The sequence below is a fragment of the Nomascus leucogenys genome, chromosome 9, assembly GCF_006542625.1.
Source record: "Nomascus leucogenys isolate Asia chromosome 9, Asia_NLE_v1, whole genome shotgun sequence".
NCBI lineage: Eukaryota > Metazoa > Chordata > Mammalia > Primates > Hylobatidae > Nomascus > Nomascus leucogenys.
In genome coordinates, this window is record NC_044389.1 from 49649785 (window position 1) to 49669382 (window position 19598).

The 19598-nt window shown below is 36.1% G+C and overlaps 1 protein-coding gene across 12 annotated transcripts in view; it reads right to left on the reverse strand.

The window, feature by feature from the left end:
* FIP1L1 (factor interacting with PAPOLA and CPSF1) overlaps positions 1-19598 on the reverse strand; it is a 74706-nt gene that overhangs the window by 45098 nt on the left and 10010 nt on the right. For 7 of the 12 annotated variants that reach the window (XM_012499511.2, XM_012499513.2, XM_012499512.2 and 4 more), the window contains 4 exons: positions 16657-16721; positions 15903-16010; positions 15393-15523; positions 6655-6764 (listed from right to left, as the gene is read on the reverse strand). In XM_012499511.2, the coding sequence (XP_012354965.1) occupies positions 6655-6764; positions 15393-15523; positions 15903-16010; positions 16657-16721 (414 nt within the window). Of the gene's footprint in view, positions 1-6654; positions 6765-15033; positions 15103-15392; positions 15524-15902; positions 16011-16656; positions 16722-19598 lie in introns of all 12 variants that reach the window. The other 5 variants (XM_030818941.1, XM_012499505.2, XM_030818938.1 and 2 more) reach the window with 1 other exon arrangement.

The window sequence follows — 19598 nt, forward strand, 5'->3', positions numbered from 1 at the left end:
ACTATTAGATTTTCTGACTTTGATAACTCTGCCGTATGATTATCTAACAGAATGTCCTGGTTCTGAGGAAATACATGCTTACGTACTTAAGGGTAAAGGGGCATGATGCCTACAATTAATATTCAAATGGCTCAGTAAGAAAAATGTTTTTGAGAAATTATAACGCAAATGTGACAAAATGTTATTAACTGGAAAATCTGGATAACAGTATATGGAAGTGATTTGTACTTTTTTTTTGCAATTCTTTGTAAGTTTAAGTTTTTGTCAAAATAAAACTTTTTTTTTTTTTAATGACAACAACAAATGAAGGAGGCATAATGGGGACTTTTGGGGGTAATGAAAACGTTCTATCAGTCTACATCCTGGTTTACAAAAGTATGTTTAGTTTGTAAAAATTTAACCAAGATGTACATTCCTGATATGCCACTTTTCTGTATGTATGTATTTCACAAAAAGTTAAGATCAAAACTTCTGAAGATTAAGCAAAGCATTCTGATATATTAAATATAAAATTATACTTAACAATGCCAATTTGATGGGTAATACAGAAAGTTGGAAACCCAGCATTTCTATTGATAAAATACGAAAAAATATTTTTAAAAGTTCTGTGCAAGCATATCAACACTTACCTATACATTAATAAGGCAATCTAAGATTGTAAACAATGGAAATACAGTACTTAGGTCAGTAGTACAGCTCATTAGTCTTAAAACATCTACTATGCACCCTGTATTACGTCTTAATGAATAACATTTACTGTTTTCTCCCTAAGGTCAATACAATTTTACTTTCAAAGATGTCTATCCAATCTCCATACACATAATGAATAAAAATATATATATATTTTTATGGGAAATATTTCACAATGACTGTAAAGTATCCTTTTTATCAAATGGAGCCCAGAAAACAAACTTTCCTAATGAGTTGTGGCTACTGTCCTTTATGTACAAAAGTGACAGTATTGACAACTTAGGTAACTTCTGTAGGTAGCAGTGGTAATTATTCATTTTTAGTCTTTTAGTAGTGATAGCCCTGCTAATTTTTCCATCCTTTCTTTACCTCCTTTCAGCTGTCCCTTACCTATATTTGCCCTCCATCTCTTCCTAGCCAATGGCCCATAATTACAATAACTCCCTCAAGTAAATGCTCATGTACCTGTCCCCTTTATCCCTTTTTTATAATTGCCTGATACAACAACCTCTGCTAAATCCAACTCTAGCTAACCTTCATAAACACTCATATACCTGACAAGAGTCAGAGAAACACCCAAAAAGCAGCTGACTTGTCTCATTTTAAACCCATGGCCATTAATCTCAAGAAAAGTTGAAAATATACAGCAGTCCCCCCTGTATTCTTGGGGGATACATTCTAAGACCCTCAGTGGAGGATATATCCCAAGGCCTCCAGTGGATGCCTGAAACTGAGGATGGTACTGAACCCAATATGTACAATGTTTTTTTTCTATACATACATGCCTATAAAATTTAATTTATGATTAAACACAGTAAGAAATTAACAACAATAATAAAAGAGAACAATTATATTAGGTGAGTGCAAACGTAATTGTGGTTTTTGCACTGTTGGGATCTGCAGTTTGATACTGCAATACATTCTTAAATAAGTGGTTATGTTACACATCATTTTAATGGGCATTTCTTGTTTTATTTATTTTTTCTGCTAATGACTTATTACTTGCTATTTTATGTTTATTTTAGACTATGGAAATGATGTTAAACAAAAAGCAAATTCGAGCAATTTTCTTATTCAAGTTCAAAATGGGTCATAAAGCAGCGGAGACAACTTGCAACATCAACAACATATTTGGCCCAGGAATTGCTAATGAACATACAGTGCAGTGGTAGTTCCAGAAGTTTTACAAAGGAAACGAGAACCTTGGCTGGCCATTGGAAGTTGACAACGACCAAGTGACAGCAATCATCGAAGCTGATCCTCTTACAACTACACGAGAAGCTGTCGAAGAACTCAACGACCATTCTACAATCGTTCGGCATTTCAAGCAAAGCAGAAAGGTGAAAAAGCTCAGTAAGTGGGTGCCTCATAAGCTGACTGAAAATCAAAAAAATCATCCTCATGAAGTGTTGTCTTCTCTTACTCTATGCAACAATGAACCATTCCTCTATCGGATTGTGATGTGCAATGAAAAGTGGATTTTATACGATGACTGGAGATGACCAGCTCAGTGGCTGGACAGAGAAGCAGCTCCAAAGCACTTCCCAAAGCCAAACTTGCACCAGAAAAAGATCATGGTCACTGTTTGGTGGTCTGCTGCCAGTCTAATCCACTACGGCTTTCTGAATACCGGTACAACCACTTCATCTAAGAAGTATGCTCAGCAAATCGATGAGATGCACCAAAAACTGCAATGCCTGCAGCCGGCATTGGTCAACAGAAAGAGCCCACTACTCCTCCACAACAATGCCCGACTGCATGTTGCACAACTAATGCTTCAAAAGTTGAATGAATTGGACAACAAAGTTTTGCCTCATCCGCCATATTCATCTGACCTCCTGCCAACCAACTACTACTTCTTCAAGCATCTTAGTAACTTTTTGCAGGGAAAACACTTCCACAATCAGCAGGATACAGACAATGCTTTCCAAGAGTTTGTCAAATCCCAAGCACGGATTTTTACACTACAGGAATAAAGAAACTTATTTCTCATTGGCAAAAAATGTGATTGTAATGGTTCCTATTTTGATTAATAAAGATGTGTTTGAGCCTAGTTATGATTTAAATTTCATAGTCCAAAACCGCAATTACTTTTGCACCAATCTAAAAACAATCTACTATAATAAAAGTTATATGAACGTGGTCTCTCTCAAAATATCTTATTGTAACATACTACAGGTAATTGAAACCAAGGAAAGCAAAACCTAGATAAGGAAGTAGTACTGTACAGTTTCTCTCCCTGTGTCATCAATTTTTTACTTTAACTCATTCTCATCAGCATATAAAAATACTGTGATTCCTCTTATCTTGAAAAAAAGGCTTCTCTTGACCCCCACACTTCACTCCAGCTGCCCAGCTACTCCTTTCACCTAGTTTATTCACAGAGCTCCAAAAAAGTATTTCAGACCTCTTTTCTTCTCATGTTTTTTTTTTTTTGAGATGGAGTCTTGCTCTGTCGCCCAGGCTGGAGTGCAGTGGCGTCATCTCCGCTCACTGCAAGCTCCGCCTCCTGGGTTCACGCCATTCTCCTGCCTCACCCTCCCGAGTAGCTGGGACTACAGGCGCCCGCCACTATGCCCGGTTAATTTTTTTTGTATTTTTAGTAGAGACGGGGTTCCACCGTGTTAGCCAGGATGGTCTCGATCTCCTGACCTCGTGATCCGCCCACCTTGGCCTCCCAAAGTGCTGGGATTACAGGCTTGAGCCACCGTGCCCGGCCACCTCTTTTCTTCTCAAACACTCAATGCTACCTTCCAATGGCCTCTTATTTCCAACAGCCTCACTCTCACCAGATAAGTCTGCATATTATTTTGCTGGGAAAAATGAAAGCAATCAGAAGATAATTTTCAATTATTCCCATTCCATTATCCACCTACCCATCTGCACTGGTGCCCTGTATCCCGCCTTTGTTACTGTTCTTATGAATGAACGGTCCATGCTTCTACTTAAGGGCAACTCCTCCACTTCATATTACATCTCATCCCTTTGGCTTTATTAAACGACATTGCTCTACAACTTCCGTGTCTTACATCATCAATTTCTCCTCTAGTAACTCATTCCCATAAATATACAAAATGCTGTAATTATTATTATTTTTTAGACAGTGTCTCACTCTGTCGCCAAGGCTGGAGTGCAGTGGCGCAATCTTGGCTCACTGCAACCTCTACCTCCTGGGTTCAAGTGACTCTCCCGCCTCAGCCTCCTGAGTAGCTTGAACTACAGGTGTGCATCACAATGCCCAGCTAATTTTTGTATTTTTAGTAGAGATGGGGTTTCGCCATGTTGGCAAGGCTGGTCTCAAACTCCTGACCTCAACAGATGTGCCCATCTCGGCCTCCCAAAGTGCTCAGATTATAGGCATGAGCTACAGCGCCCAGAGAAAATGCTGTTTTTTTCTTTGTTTTGAAAAAAAACTTCTCCTGACCCCACATTTCCCTCCAGATACTGTCCCATTTCTCTTGCCCCCACAGAAAGAAAATAGTCTTCCAAAAAGTGCCCATATTTTCTCTTTCTAATTCTTTTCCTCCCACTCTTTCTTTAATCCATTCCAAAATCTTTTATCTCCATTTTATACAAATGAAAATGATCCTGGTCAGGATCACCAATGACCATCAATAAAATCCAGTGGTCATTCTTAGTCTTCATTTTCTTGACCAGTCAATTGGATTTAATATTTGATAGCTGACATTTCTCCTTCTTGAAACACATCATTTTCAAGACATACAGTGGGTTTTTTTTCCTACTTCATTCATCATTCCTCCTTATTAATGGTATCCTCTTACTAGTTAATCCTTATTTTCCTGACATACAAGGGAGTGCCCCAAGGTTGTCTCTTACCACTTCTCTATCAATACTTACCTCTTTTATGGTCTAATTCCATTTCGTAGTTTCATTTAAGTAATATTAAACACTGATTATCCTAAATTCATTATCTCCAGCCCATACTCTTCCCTTCTACTCCAGATCCATATAACCAACTTCCTACTCAAATTTCCCACTTGCATGTCCAATAGGCATCTCATTTTTATTATGTTCTATACTGAACTCTTGGTCTTCTTCCTCCAATAACCACTCCTCCTTATGGTCTTTTCCATCTCTGTAAATGACAAAACCATCATTCTGGTTCAGTTGATCAGAACAAAAACCTTGGATTCATCCTTAACTGCTTTTTCCTCTACAATCTACATCCAATCCATCAAGATGGGCTATTGGCTTACCTTCTGAAATATAACTGGTATCTGACTACTTCTCAGCATCTCCACACCATTATCTTGGTCCAAGTTACCATTATCTCTTGCCTAGATAATTGCTGCAACCTCCTAACTGGCCTCCCTGTTTTCACCCACCCTAAGTAACTCTGTAATCTGTTTTTAGTAAAGCGACTAAATTGAAACTTTAAAAACCTAAATCAGATTATTTCATTGCTCTGCTCAAAATCCGCCAGTGAGTCCCCATTTATTTAATTTATAGGAAAAGCCAAAGCCTTTATAATGGCACACAGCCCTACATAATCTGGCCCAAATTTTGAAAAGCCAATCAACAATAAAAAAACAAAAGGCAAAGTACAGAAAAACTATTGATTTTTAAATAGTTTAAGTATAATAGCAAACATCTAGAGTATTTTCTAGGTACCAGCACTGTTCTAAAACACTTTACATAAATGAATCCACTGAATATACATAACTACACTGTGAAGGAAGTACTATTACTACATTTTAGAGATTAAGAAATCAAGGCATAAGAAGATTAGAGAATCTGCCCAATGACAGCACAGCTAGTAAGTTGCAGAGCCAGCATCTGAACTCCAGAAATCTGACTCCAGAGTCCAAGCTGTTACCATCACTCTATATTACAAAATACCATAAACTCAACGAATGAAAGCTAACCTCTTAAAAAATGTATAAGCCAAAAGAATACTACATATTAAAATATTATATATTACTACATATTAAAAGCTTAGCTATCATAAATTCTTTAAAACCAAACATTTTGAGATTATATTTAGCTTAAATAATCACATTTCATTATGTCTATGACAATTCACAAAAATCCTGGATCACTTTATGACATTTAATTTTGGCTGAAGGCTTCAAGAATCTTTATCTTAGAGCTAGACTAGATGCCACTATAAAGTCTCTTCCTGTATTAGATTATTCTAAAATGTCCCTTATAACAATACAAAACTGCAGAATAACAAAAACAGAAAACTATATAAAATAAATTTAAACAAGTAACACAAAAAGTAAGTGATCTGGCCGAGAACTAGTAATAGTTGGGTTATTAATTTGTTTCAGGCCCAGACTTTAGTCATCTTATCTAGTCCAAGATTAAACTACTAACCTCAAACTTCACTAGTCTTAGCCTACTATCCTTTACCAGTTTCCTGGTAATGGCATAATAGGGTAACCACTTGTCACATTTAAGTAAAAAAGACATTTTCTAGCATATTTGCCTCTTACATCTGATACCTTCTGGAACATATGAGATATTATCATATAAAATTAAACAACAACAAAAAATGGTTCCAATTTTAAAGATTTTCCAAGCTGAAATTTCAATAGCCTCTTTCACTAAAATTAGCAAAAGACCTTCAGGCCAATAGATCTAGACTAAGAAGTCCAATCTTTCTTTATGTAAGAATAGGGAGCACAGGAAACAGCAAATACTATTGTTACCACCTCTCTTGAATGTAAGACTATCTCTTTATTCACCTCTCTTGAATGTAAGACTGTCTCTTTATTCATACACAAAACTATATACCACACTTCACTTCTTGCTTACCTAGGCTTTTTAGATGGAAAAACATCAAGAAGTTTCTTGTGAAGAATTCATTTTGTACTAAAACAAAGTAAAATGTTCCAGTTTTTTGGTAAAACATTCAGAGCTTTTATACTTAATATAGCACAAATACAATGTAAAGATACCAATGTCGTACAATAATTGAGTTACAACTATGTAACTAACCTGCTCGGGGGGAGCCCAGTCTTGAACAAAGAAGGAGGAGAAGTAAACTCAGCTTTTGTAGATGGAAGGGCTGTTTCTTTCTCTGAGTTTCCAGTTCTTCCCTGCTGTACCTTAAAAAAAAAAGGTTATTAGCTTGTAGAATTTAACAGAACACTCAAACATAATGGACTTTAGATGTTAAAATAAGTTTACAACATTTAATTTGAAGTTAAACACTAAGAATGTTTCTTTGCTGAATATTTATTAAAATTAGCCTATTTTAGAACAGTATTAGGTGAAAGGCACCAAAGAGAGTATGTGATCAAAATGTTTCAACTATCAAAAAGTTCACATTAATAACAGAAGCTGAATAAACTGTAATTCTTTGGCACTTTCATAAATTCCCACAGATCACTACAAATAGGTCCCAGATACTTGGTTATGACTTCATGTTTCAAATTCAAGAAAGGCCTTGAAGAATTTTCCCGTTCTGTGTTCACCACCCTTATTCTAAGAAAACAACAGGTGACCATTTTAGCCATTCTGACCATTTTCTATTCAGACTGTGATTTCCTGTAACACAAATGTGAATAATCTGCTACTGTACATCCATACAATTTGTCCCATTTTCCCATCACCATTAAAAGTACCATCATCTTGACAGTTCAGTAGGCTTAAAAGCTTGAAATCAATCATCTGTCTTAATACCTCTTCTCACTCTGTCGCCCAGGCTGGAGTACAGTGGTGTAATCACAGCTCACTGAAGCCTCCACCTCCCGGGTTAAAGTGATTCTCTTGCCTCACAGCCCCCCGAGTAGCTGGGATTACAGGTGTGCACCACCATGCCTGGCTAAGTTTTGTATTTTTAGTAAAGACAGGATTTCACCATGTTGGCCAGGCTGGTCTCAAACTCCCATCCTCAAGTGATCTGCCCACTTCAGCCTCCCAAAGTGCTGGAATTACAGGTGTGAGCCACCACGCCCGGCCTTCTCCCTCTTAATATTAATTTTAAAACCAGTTATCTACTTACTCCATAATTTCTCCAAGATTTGCCTATCCTTTCTGCTCTTATTAGATCCTTTGATTGTGGCCCAGTCACATTCCTCTAGTCTGCTGAAATGACTTCTTTATGCTCTTCTGCTTTTATACTCACCTTTTTATCTTAAAATTATCATCAAACTATTCAATTTAAACAAACTAAATTCAAGTTTCCTTACACTTAAATAGTATCACACCATATTTTATGTTCTACTTAAATTCCATTTAAATTCCCTGCTCCATTTTAAATTCAGCATCACTCTCCTTTCCCATGAGGCAAAGGCCAAGAGAATCTCAAGACATTTTGACAGATATATTTGAACCACCAATTCAATTCCAAAATCATCTACCTCCCAACTAATCATTATGTGAGAAAAAGAAACTTTTACGCTTAAGCCATTATAGTCAGATAGATCTCTTATTAATAGTGTCCAACCCAGTCCCTAATTGATAACCTCATATAATGAGGATCTTACACTTAGCTTATTTGAAAATGAGTTCTACCACTTAAAAAAAAATTTTAAATGCCCTGATTCTAATGAGATGATGAGAATCAGCACTAAGGCAATGGGAACAGAAAGAAATGGACTTGACAGATACCTGACAGTAAAACTGACAGGATCTGGTGAGAGAATGTAAACATTATTTATTCAATATCTATTATGTACCAGAAGCTGATAGAAACACAACAGGATCCTGGACCTTAGGAAAAAACAAACACACCAACAATCAGAGCAATATAATAAATATTATGAAAAAATATCTAAGGGATAAAAGATGTTATAATGACACAAAAAGAAATGCATTGTTCTGCCTGGGGATGTCAAGGAATATTCAGAGTTGACACTATTGTCCCAATTGCTCCCCTGACCACCAGTAATTTCTATGTAACTTCTTTCACATCTAACAGACATCTCAAAGTTACCATGGCCAAAACAAAACTACTAATTTCCCCTAATCTGATCCTCTACAAGTCTTCCCCATATAAATAAATGGCACCATCATCTACTGAGCTGCTCAAGGCAAAAAAGAACCACAGAAATTGTCTAATACATATGAACACCCAATATGTCAACTTTACCTTTACAATATATGCCAAATTCCAATCTGCGATCAGTAACCTTCCTGGAAAGCACAGCTGGCAGTACGCTGAGGTTTGTCATTTGTAAAGAGAGTCACACAGATATTCCAGACTATTTACAGATTGTTTGGTTTACACTGAGAGCTATCACTTCACTTATGTGTGGCAGAGAAATGAGATTTCAACAATTCCTTTTTACATTTTTTATTTTTATTATGAGCCTTTTTATCAATAGACAGAGACTACCTAATTTAGCCATGAGAAGAAAACAGCACAGACACCCTGCCTTCAGAGAAGATGCATGCCACTCCATTCATGAGTACCATTCCCCTGAGAGGGGATAAGAATAAAAACGGTGTTTCTGGACCACTTGGATTCAAGCTCTAGCCACACAGCTCACTCTCTGGTGATCACTGATCTCTCTAGCTAATTTTACTGAGTCTACCAGAAGAAGAGGAATGAAGGAAAGTTACTCAACCACCCAAAAGAATCTCATTATGGCAACAGTGTGACTGCTTGTAAGTTCCCATACAAAAAGGAATCCTTTGAAGGCACCTGGGATGATGTATTAGTGTCATAGGATTTTCTTCTTCTTCCTGGTTTCGCTTTACAGGGAAAATAACATGAATTCAAAAGGATTCCAGTCTGAAGCACAATCACTTGCTTCCATAACAAAAGTATCTCATCTTTTTCTGCACATAAACATTCTTTCATCGGTTAAAAAGAAAAATAACTTTTAATGTCTTAGAACTCTCTAGTGGTAAAAACTGCAGAGTTCAAAATTTTCCTTTCATACTCCATAATTCTCCAAAAGTATTAAGTCTCTGTGTGCTTCAATAATTTTGTTTAAAAAATGCTCAATCTGAAATCAACTGCATTGATCATTTGGCTTTGCGCAACCGGGAGAAAATAAATGGTTCACTGATTATTTATATAGCGAGACTAAGAAAGAAGCTATTAACTGCCACTAATTTTATGACAGGCTTTAACGTTTATGAAAGCATGATTTTTTAATTTTCTGAGCAATATCCATTTGAGGTTTTAAAAGAAAGCATAAGATTCTACTTGTAGGCTGGGCGTGGCGGCTCACGCCTGTAATCCCAGCACTTCGGGAGGCCAAGGTGGTTGGATCACGAGGTCAGGAGTTCGAGACCAGCCTGGACAACATGGTGAAACCCTGTCTCTACTAAAACTAAGAAAATTAGCCAGGTGTGGTGGCAGGCGCCTGTAATCTCAGCTACTCAGGAGGCTGAGGCAGGAGAATTTGCTTGAACCCGGGAGGTGGAGGTTGCAGTGAGCCAAGATCGCGCCACTGCACTCTATCTAGCCTGGGTGACAGAGCAAGACTCCATCTTGGGAAAAAAAAAAAAAGGTTCTAATTGTAGTTCATTTTATCTCAACATAGAAACATTTGTTTTTGAATCTTTTTCTCACCATGTAATTGTAATTATGAGAAGCCAATGTTTTATTTCCTTTGAAGTTCTGTTATATCCATGATTATTTTGTATAGATAATTCCTTTAAAAGGCCTACTTAAAGTTAACATCTAAAATACAGTTATGGCCAGGTGCAGTGGCTCACGCCTGTAATCCCAACACTTTAGGAGGCCGAGGCGGGTGGATCACCTGAGGTCAGGAGTTGGAGACCAGCCTCGCCAACATGGCAAAACCTTGTCTCTACTAAAAATACAAAAAATATACAGATGTGGTGGTATACACCTGTAATCCCAGCTACTCGGGAGGCTGAGGCAGGAGAATCACTTGAACCCAGGAGGTAGAGGTTGCAGTGAGCCAAGATCGCACCATTGCACTCCAGCATGGGCAACAAGAGTGAAATTCTGTCTCAAGAAAATAAAAAAAAAAGTCATAAAACACAGTTATGCCAATGAAGGCCTACTTAGGGTGATATCTATATCCACAAGATGAGTGCTCATTATTCTAATAGGATTTGTTGAGGTGCTTTTCAACCCTGTGATGCTGAGATATATAAATAAGAAATCAAAAAATTAACATAGATATACACATACACACACACACACACACACACACACACACACACACACACACACAAATTCCATCACCTTATTATTATGTCTCATCCTAAAACAGTACCTGGCATGCAATAAGTACTCAATAAATATTTGTTACTTGACTGACTTTGGGAATCAACTTAAATGTCACTTCTTCAAACTCCACAGAACATGTAGTTTATAACTATATCATCTTTAGCATGATTATTTAATTAATACCTAAATTTTCCCATTAAGCACAATAAACGTCTAGACTATAGGCTCCATGTCTATTATGGTGACCTCCCCATCCCCCCAAAGCCTCAGATACTTCCTGGCACAGTCAATGCTCAATGAAAAACCAAGGAGGAGAAACCGGGAAGGATGGGGGAAAGAGATGTGGGAGAGACATTAAAAGAGAAAGAGAGAGGTGAGGTCAGAGAAGATACTAGGAAAATGGCACAGATTTTTAAACACACAAAAATTGCCCGTGTTTCCCAGCTTTTCTTTTTTCCTTAATTTCTTCATAATATCCTCATTCTATTAAACAATTCTGAAAATCCTCACTATTCTAGCAACCTTTCTAGTCAACTTGATTATCCATTTGTCTTCAGATGTTACACTCAAGATTACAGACTCAAAATTTGTCTAACCAGTAACATAATGAAATTATTTCACATGACCTAATATCTTAAGAAATGACCATAAGATATTATGACTAATTTTCTAAAAACAAATTTATGTCAGATCTGACAAATCCAAACAAAACTTAAGTCAACAACCTTGAGAAGCTAAATACTCACCCAAATTATGCTACCACTGTACTAAAAGTCTGAAAAATATTTTTGAAATTTCCTTTGGCTGCCTATCATAGCTTCATTTATAAAAGTTTAACTTTACAAACAATATCTTAAAAAAAAAAACCCTTGTGAAGTAAACTAAGGTGTATCCAAATAACAAACTATGTAGCTATTTTAAATTATATTTATAAAAAAATTTAAGAACTTACGAAAACATTATATGTTAAAGTCAAAAAAAGGAAAAATAGACAACCATAAATAAATTATCACAATTTTGTTTCAACCCATAAGAAAAAAATTAAGAAAGCAACAAAATTTAGAACTCTGAAATTAGATTAAAAAATAGTGACTGACTGAGCAGACCAAAGAAAACTGAATCCTAAGTCAGCAATGAGAAAGCAAAGACAACGATTATCATGTCAGGACCCTCAAAAATTCAGAAATTAAAAGCTCCAGCTACCAGAACATTTGCATCAGCCAAGTATATACCCTCTAGATAGAATACCGGAATATCTTATCTGAAAAAATCTGATTATCACAAAAAGAAAAACACCTAAAAATATTGACATCAGAGAATGTGAAAAAACAGCCCTCCAGAGAAACCTGCAGTCAAGCAAGTTCTATTCAGATGCACAGAGCTTCCTATCAATTTTAGCAGCCCACCGTTACATGAGTGAATGGCCAACAATCAACAAACATTTCAGAAAAGTCTAAGTCAGAAGATAAAAATAACTAACTTAATCGAGTTGAAAACAGACTATGCAGGAAAAGAAAAATCTAACAGAAACAAAACAGCCTATCATTAATATCCTTTGAGAGAGGAGGGAAAAAGATACTGCATTACTGTAGACATGAATAATAAGATGCTACAACTAAATAATAAAGAAAAATTTTCTTGGAAATTAACAACAGAAATGAAAACTAAGTACAAACATTATAAGAATAAAAAATTCTCCCAGATAATGGAAAAGATGAAAAAGAGAAAAACAATAAAAAAATTAGAAGACCATTTGAAGATATTCAATATTTATCTAGAATAGAAAAGAAAGCAGAGAAAAAAGTAAAAGAAGAAAGTGTTCCGTAAGTGAAGGATACGTGCTTCCAAATCGAGAAGGTGCAACTGAATGCTTGGTACAATGGATGAAAACAGACCAAGACACATAACTGTAAAATTTCAGGTGACAAAGATCATACATTCACAGTCGGGAGGGTAGGGCGGCAGGGGGGAAGAGCTATGCATATGTGCACAAATGAATAAAAAATATTTTAAGAAAACGTTGTAGTCAATGTTTTCTCATACATACATGTTATCTATTCCCACTAGTCACTTCTCTCTTGCCACTCACTCTAATAATTACACAATTGTTTTTGTACCCAATTGAGTGGCTTTATTTTTATACCTATTAAATTTTTTCTTTTATTTTGCTTTTTAAAAAACTTCATTCATATTGAAGTACATAAAAGGCTGTTACCTCAAGAATGTCAAAACACTGTTAAGTATTGAAGCTGTATGATAAGCACCTAAGGGTTCATGTGTACTATTCTACTTGTTACTGGGTTTGCATATTGTTTAATGGAAAGTAAATAAAGTTATCTTAAAGAGACTGATGGGTTGTCTCACACTTAAGGATGAAAAGATTCTATTTGCAGCAGATATGAAAATAAATTTTAATTCTTAAATCCACTCCTTTGCCCATTCATCCTCATAAGTGAGTTCAGGCCCTAGTTCATTTTATTCCTATAGTATGGCAACAGCTCCCTATGTTTCATACCCCTTTCATTCTACAGCCCATCCTGCTGCCAGTTCCTTTTCTAAATACCAGATCTGCACTTCATTCTACTGCTCAGGAACTTTCAAACAGCTTCCTACTGGCTACACAAATGTTTGCAGGCTAGTTCAAAATCAATGTCCTGCTCATGATGGCCCTATTTCCACCATTTTCTACAGACCACAATATACATAAAGAAAATATGTTTGCCACACATATTCTTAATATACACCCTATTCCCAAATCAGTATTTCTACCAAACATATTAGTATTTAAACACACTATCAAGGCAAGAAAACCATGAAGACTGTACCCATCGAATTAAAATCTTTCATTCAGAATCCAATCAGAATGGAACACTCTATGACCTCCCCTCACATAACCAAAAGAAACTTCAAAATAAATTTCTCAGTACACAGTATGTATATAAAATACACATTCATAATGGCTACCTTCAATGAGACTGACCCCTAGGAGTTTCTTTTTATTCTCTTTTTAAGTCTATTACAAAAAATAAAGTATACAGAAGCTAACAGTTTACGATGGCAGTTCTCATTTCTATTAAAAGAAAATAAAATGCACTGCTGCTAATGAACTAGTTCATTAAGACAACTTTTCTACCCATTGCAGTCAAGTTTAATATATTCAATGCCTATATAGACAATATAACCCAAAAGAAACTGATGACCCTTTAAAACGCAACAGACATCATCACACACTTTCAAAATATTTGCAAAAGAAGAACCAAATACTTACGCAAAGTAGGATGTAAATTAAAATAAAATTATCTATATAGAACTGTGTACAGTAGAGTGGTTGTATCTGCAGACATAGCACACACACTGCATAAGGCAGTATTCTGGTGGACAGGGCTGCAAACCCAAAAGGGGAGCAGTGGTCTCTTTCCAGTCCACTAAAGTTCCCTGAGTATACAACCCAATCTAAAAGCCACTCCCAATCTTCATCCCAGTGTCATTCAATACAAGAGTCAACTATTAAGGTAAAGAAAAAAGAGTACACAATCAGTTTTCCATAAAAGAACTATGACAATATAGTATTATTCTTTGGACTGGGTCTGTGATCATACCATGTAATGGAGAAGCCAGAAATCAGACTTGTTATACAAGTTGTAGTATCAACCTCAAAGTCGCTCACATAAACCTACTCCTTTAAAGGACCAATTTTTAAAATCAATGGCTTTATCTCATTATGTTGAGTTCTTAAATCCTCTCAGAGAATGCCTAAGATTTTTGAAGATATCTTGAGCTATCAGGGCATTACACCAATGATATCAGTGTTATCAGTGTCATAAACAGTATGCCACCTTCCTTACCATTTTTTTAAAGAAAACAAATTAAGTCTCCAATTCTGTTGATAAAGATTAGAGTATTATCTACAATGAGAGCGTAATCTGTTGCCACTAACTTTTCTATCCTACAAACATGTATTATGACTCAAAATGAAATCATAACATATAGCAAAGAATAGTTTTACTTGGCATTTGTTAGTATAATAGGCTATAAATTCACATGCTTGCAAAAGTGGAGATAAAACAACAATCAGCAAATTTGTAAGTCACCAGGAAGCTGAAGGTTTGGAAAAAAGGTAGCTATTTCCACTTTAATCTTGTCCCTTGAGTAGTGGTATGGGAGCAGACTCAAGAACAAAAAATGAGAGCAACCAAGGATAATTTACTAAAATTCACCTTAAAAAGATTGAATCTGCCATCTTGGATCTCTGCACCTGGTGTAACTTCCATAGTACAGTCTTCGGCCTAAGTTAAATAACATATTCCCCATTAAGATACCACATAATATTTAATTAATAGGCCACATAAAGACAAACTAGCTGTGGCTAGTCTGTGATTTGAAAGTAAGAACATCAGATAATCATTAAATACAAAACTCTAAAAGGGAGGGAAGGGAAAAACAAACATGGTAAACAAAATGGAATTTTTAAACTATCATATAGCATTTAACCACTTCTACAGGGAAACGATTTATTTGGGGAGTAAAAGTGGGACGGTAGACAAGTCAAGGGTATTCCGGAGTATTTATTAATTACCGTAATTTTATTTGTAGTAGAGGTTACTGGTATAACTTCAAGTCCCATTCGTATCCTCTTTTGTTTTTCACAGTAAGCTTTCCAGGTGTCTTCATTAAACCCATAATTAAAATAATCAGAAAGATCAGCACCTAAAGATAAAACACACCTTTAGTGTACAAATATTTCAGCTCTATTTTTATGCAGCATCAAAAATATACTAAACTATAAAAATATAAATTTAGAGTTCTATCAGTTATCACTCTATCATTTATGGTGGCAAAAAGACTATAACATTTTTGATCAAATTATTCCCTTTACAAATGCCATTATAATAAACAATAAGTCTACATTTTAAGTAATACAAGGCCACCAGTAAGATTTAATAATCCAAGTCATTATTACTCATCATTTGCTTGAGACAATTAAAATTATAATGAAAAAATAAAATTCTAAATTGATGTTCAAAAAAATTTTCTGATGACTTCACACTAAAAATATTGAAATTAATATAATCCACAATAATCTTACCAGGTTTACGCCATGGTTTATCTTCAAAAGAATCCAAATCTACCTCTAAGAGTGGAACTCCATTAATACTTCCAGGGGCATCAAGGTCTACTCCTTTGACTTTTGTTCCTGTTTTATAAAATTACAAAATGAAGGAGCTACACTTGCAAGAAGCTGGGAGATACCATAGACAAACAGAAAATACAAACACCTTTTTACTATTCCTGGCACACATACACACACAAACAGAAAACAAACATCTTTTTACTATTCCTGGCAAAAAACCTGGCAAGGGTTCCAAACATAGCAGAGCCTAAAATACGTGCTACTGGACTCTCTCCAGAAAAACTTTACCAGTATCTGTGATGTATGGTCAAAAATTACTCTTTAAAAAGAGCTATTATCACCTTGGCCAGGCGCAGTGGCTCACACTTGGAATCCCAACACTCTGGGAGGCCAAGGCAGGTAGATCACTTAAGCTCGAAAGTTCAAGACCAGCCTGAACAACATGGTGAGACCTAGTTTCTACATAAAAATACGAAAATTGGCCAAGCATGGTGGCGCACAGCCACAGTCCCAGCTACTTGAGAAGGTGAAGTGGGAGGATGGTTTGAGCCCAGGAGGCGGAGGTTGCAGTGAACTAAGATTGTGCCACTGTACTCCAGCCTGGGTGACAGAGCCAGACTCTGGCCCCCACTAAAAAAAAAGCTATTAAGACCTATTTAAGATATGTGCCTTATTTCCCTATTGATGCAACAGAAAATACAAATTTTACCTGTAGTTCCATAAACTCTTCCTCCCGTCTTGATGTTAAGATTTACAGGTGCTGTACCATAACTCCTAAAAACAAACAAACAAAAAAAAACAGAAATTATCCTGAAAAGCTTAAATAAAAGAGTAATATATTCCATTTGTACAAATTATACAATCACACAGTAAATGGATAGTGTGACACACATTTTATTTCTATTTTTATTTTTTAAATTTTGTACAGATGAGATCTCATACCATGTCATCCAGGCTGGTCTCAAACTCCTGAGCTCAAGCAATCCTCCCACCTTGGCTTCCCAAAACGCTGAGATTACAAGAGTGAGCCACCGTGCCCAGCTAACACACATTTTAAAAAACATTTTAAACTGATTGTTAAAGTCACTTGCTCAATAAAAGGCAAGAACATTAAAAAAAAAAAAAGCCTGACTTGTTTCCATTTCAAAAACCGTTTTGCCACTAACTCAACATTCTACTGTAACAAATTTCACAAGAAATAAGGCTAAGAAGGGAAAAATAGTTTATACCCCTTGTCTTCATTTCCTTGCCTCCCAGTTATTAAATATACAGCAATCTTAAGTGTAAGTAAAATTCCTCCAACTTGTTGTCAAATCTAGTGGCCTTTCAGTTCTTCCTGCACTTGATATTGTTAATAAATCCTTTTTCAACTATTCATGGAGTACTTAGTCCATAAGAGAAATTTACTGACATGAAACTCAAAAATAAGTCTAGCATGAAAGCAGAACAGTGTTTGCCAGTGGTGGGTGGTTAATGACCAAGAAGAAAAACGAGAGAAACTTCTAGGATGCCAATTACGTTTCATCTTGATCTGGTTGTAGTTACATGAATGGAAATATTTGAAAAAAATATTAAGCTGCACCTCTTTTTAGATGTAATATAATACACAGTGATAAAGAAAAAAATATCTGAAGTTGGACCAACCCACATTCAAATGTTTTGTCAATTGTTAGTTGTGTAATCTTGGCCAAGACACCTAAGACTTGTATACAATTATTTGAATAATTCATTGCATTTATACTTGTATAAATGAGCCCTGTATACATCTTCTGTAATATGGGGTTACAGACAGTTCTTTACTTTTTTATATAATGGATTCTTATATATGAGTAGTAGTATCAAATATACTAATTAAAATAGACTTTTCTGTTACTAGGGAAGTTAGAAGAAAACGGGAATGGGCAAAGAAGGACCAACTCCCATTGAACAAAAAGATATCAGTGAGATGGCCAGGCACGGCGGCTCACGCCTGTAATCCCAGCACTTTGGGAGGCCGAGGCGGGTGGATCACGGGGTCAGGAGATCCAGACCATCCTGGCTAACATCATGAAACCCCATCTCTACTAAAAAATAGAAAAAATTAGCCAGGCGTGGTGGTGGGTGCCTGTAATCCCAGCTACTCAGGAGGCTGAGGCATGAGAATGGCGTGAACCCAGGAGGCGGAGCTTGCAGTGAGCCGAGATCGCGCCACTGCACTCCAGCCTGGGCGAAAGAGCGAGACTCTAACTCAAAAAAAAAAAGATATCAGTAAGACCTCAAGTCATAGATGTTTTCAATGATATATTTCTCACATTATATTCATGTTATATATTTTGTTCTTTTCTCTCAGAAGTTCAGCCATCTGGACTTCAGATTCACTGCTTTGGGTCTAATAATAATTACTTCCATCTTTTGTCTCTAATGTACTACATTTAAGACTTAGGTTTAGTTACATTTACACTGTCATTTTTCTTTTCTACTTAAAAAAGAAAAATGTAAATTCAATAAAATGTTTAAGTACTTGTATCAAATAACTATAGCTCCACAGCTGGAAATGCAAACATTACAAAGTGGACCAAATATTACTGTCAAGCATTGAAATAATCATTTTATAGACTGATTAATTCATGTAATGCTTACTGAGCACCAAACCATGTCAAGTGTGGTTCTACGCTGAGGAAAAAGTATGAGGAGCTGGACAAATATGGTTCCTGCCTTCACGATGTTTACATTTTAACAATCCAAATTCAGAAAAAGTGACTTAGCGGTATCTACATATGATGTACATGATTTTTCTACAAATGTAGAAAAATCAAGGATTTTCTCTCAACTGTTCTCTTACAGGACCGTATAGAATAAAATAGTATTTTTATAAAAGGCTTAGCCACAAGTGTTCAATAAATAAGCTTCTTTGCTTTCCACCCAGCTACTTTCTATTCCCCATTCTGCCTTTTAAAACATCATTTTTCTTTTTTAATCCACAAGCCTTTGTATTCATTCTGTGTAGAGAAGCTTAGTGGTATGAAAAATTGCAGAGGCAAATTTGATATAATGTCCAATAGATCCCCATGAAGTCTCAGACCACTCTAAATGCTAGATCCTACACTTGGATTTTCTATAGGAACTTCAAAATAAACATGTCAAATGAATCTATTTTGTTGGCGGTGGGAGCAGTAGCGCCCACCTGTACCCAATTAACTACTCTAGAAATCTTTAAGTCACTGAGCCCTTTATCTCCTCCTCCATCCACAACCAACCAGTTACCCATGTTATTTGTTCCTATTTATTCTTTGAGACAGGATCTTACTATATTGCCCAGGCTGGCCTGAAACTCCAAGGCTCAAGGAATCCTCCTACCTCAGCCTCCTAAGTCCATGGGACTACAGGTGTATACCACATGCCTGACTATATTTGTTTCTCTGATATTCAAATGTACTATTTTCCCATTCATCTCTCTACTACTGCTGCCTTAGTCTAGATTATCATCTCACCTGGACAACTACTTCACATCTATTAGTCAATGTCTCTCCATCTAACCCACTCAACTACTGATGCTAGAGTTGTGTTTTCAAATGATATGATCTGTCTAAAAACCTAATCAGGGGTGTCTAAGGGACAGAATACAGTCATGAGTCCTTAGTTTCTGTTTCTGGTTAGGCCAGTAAAGCCCCT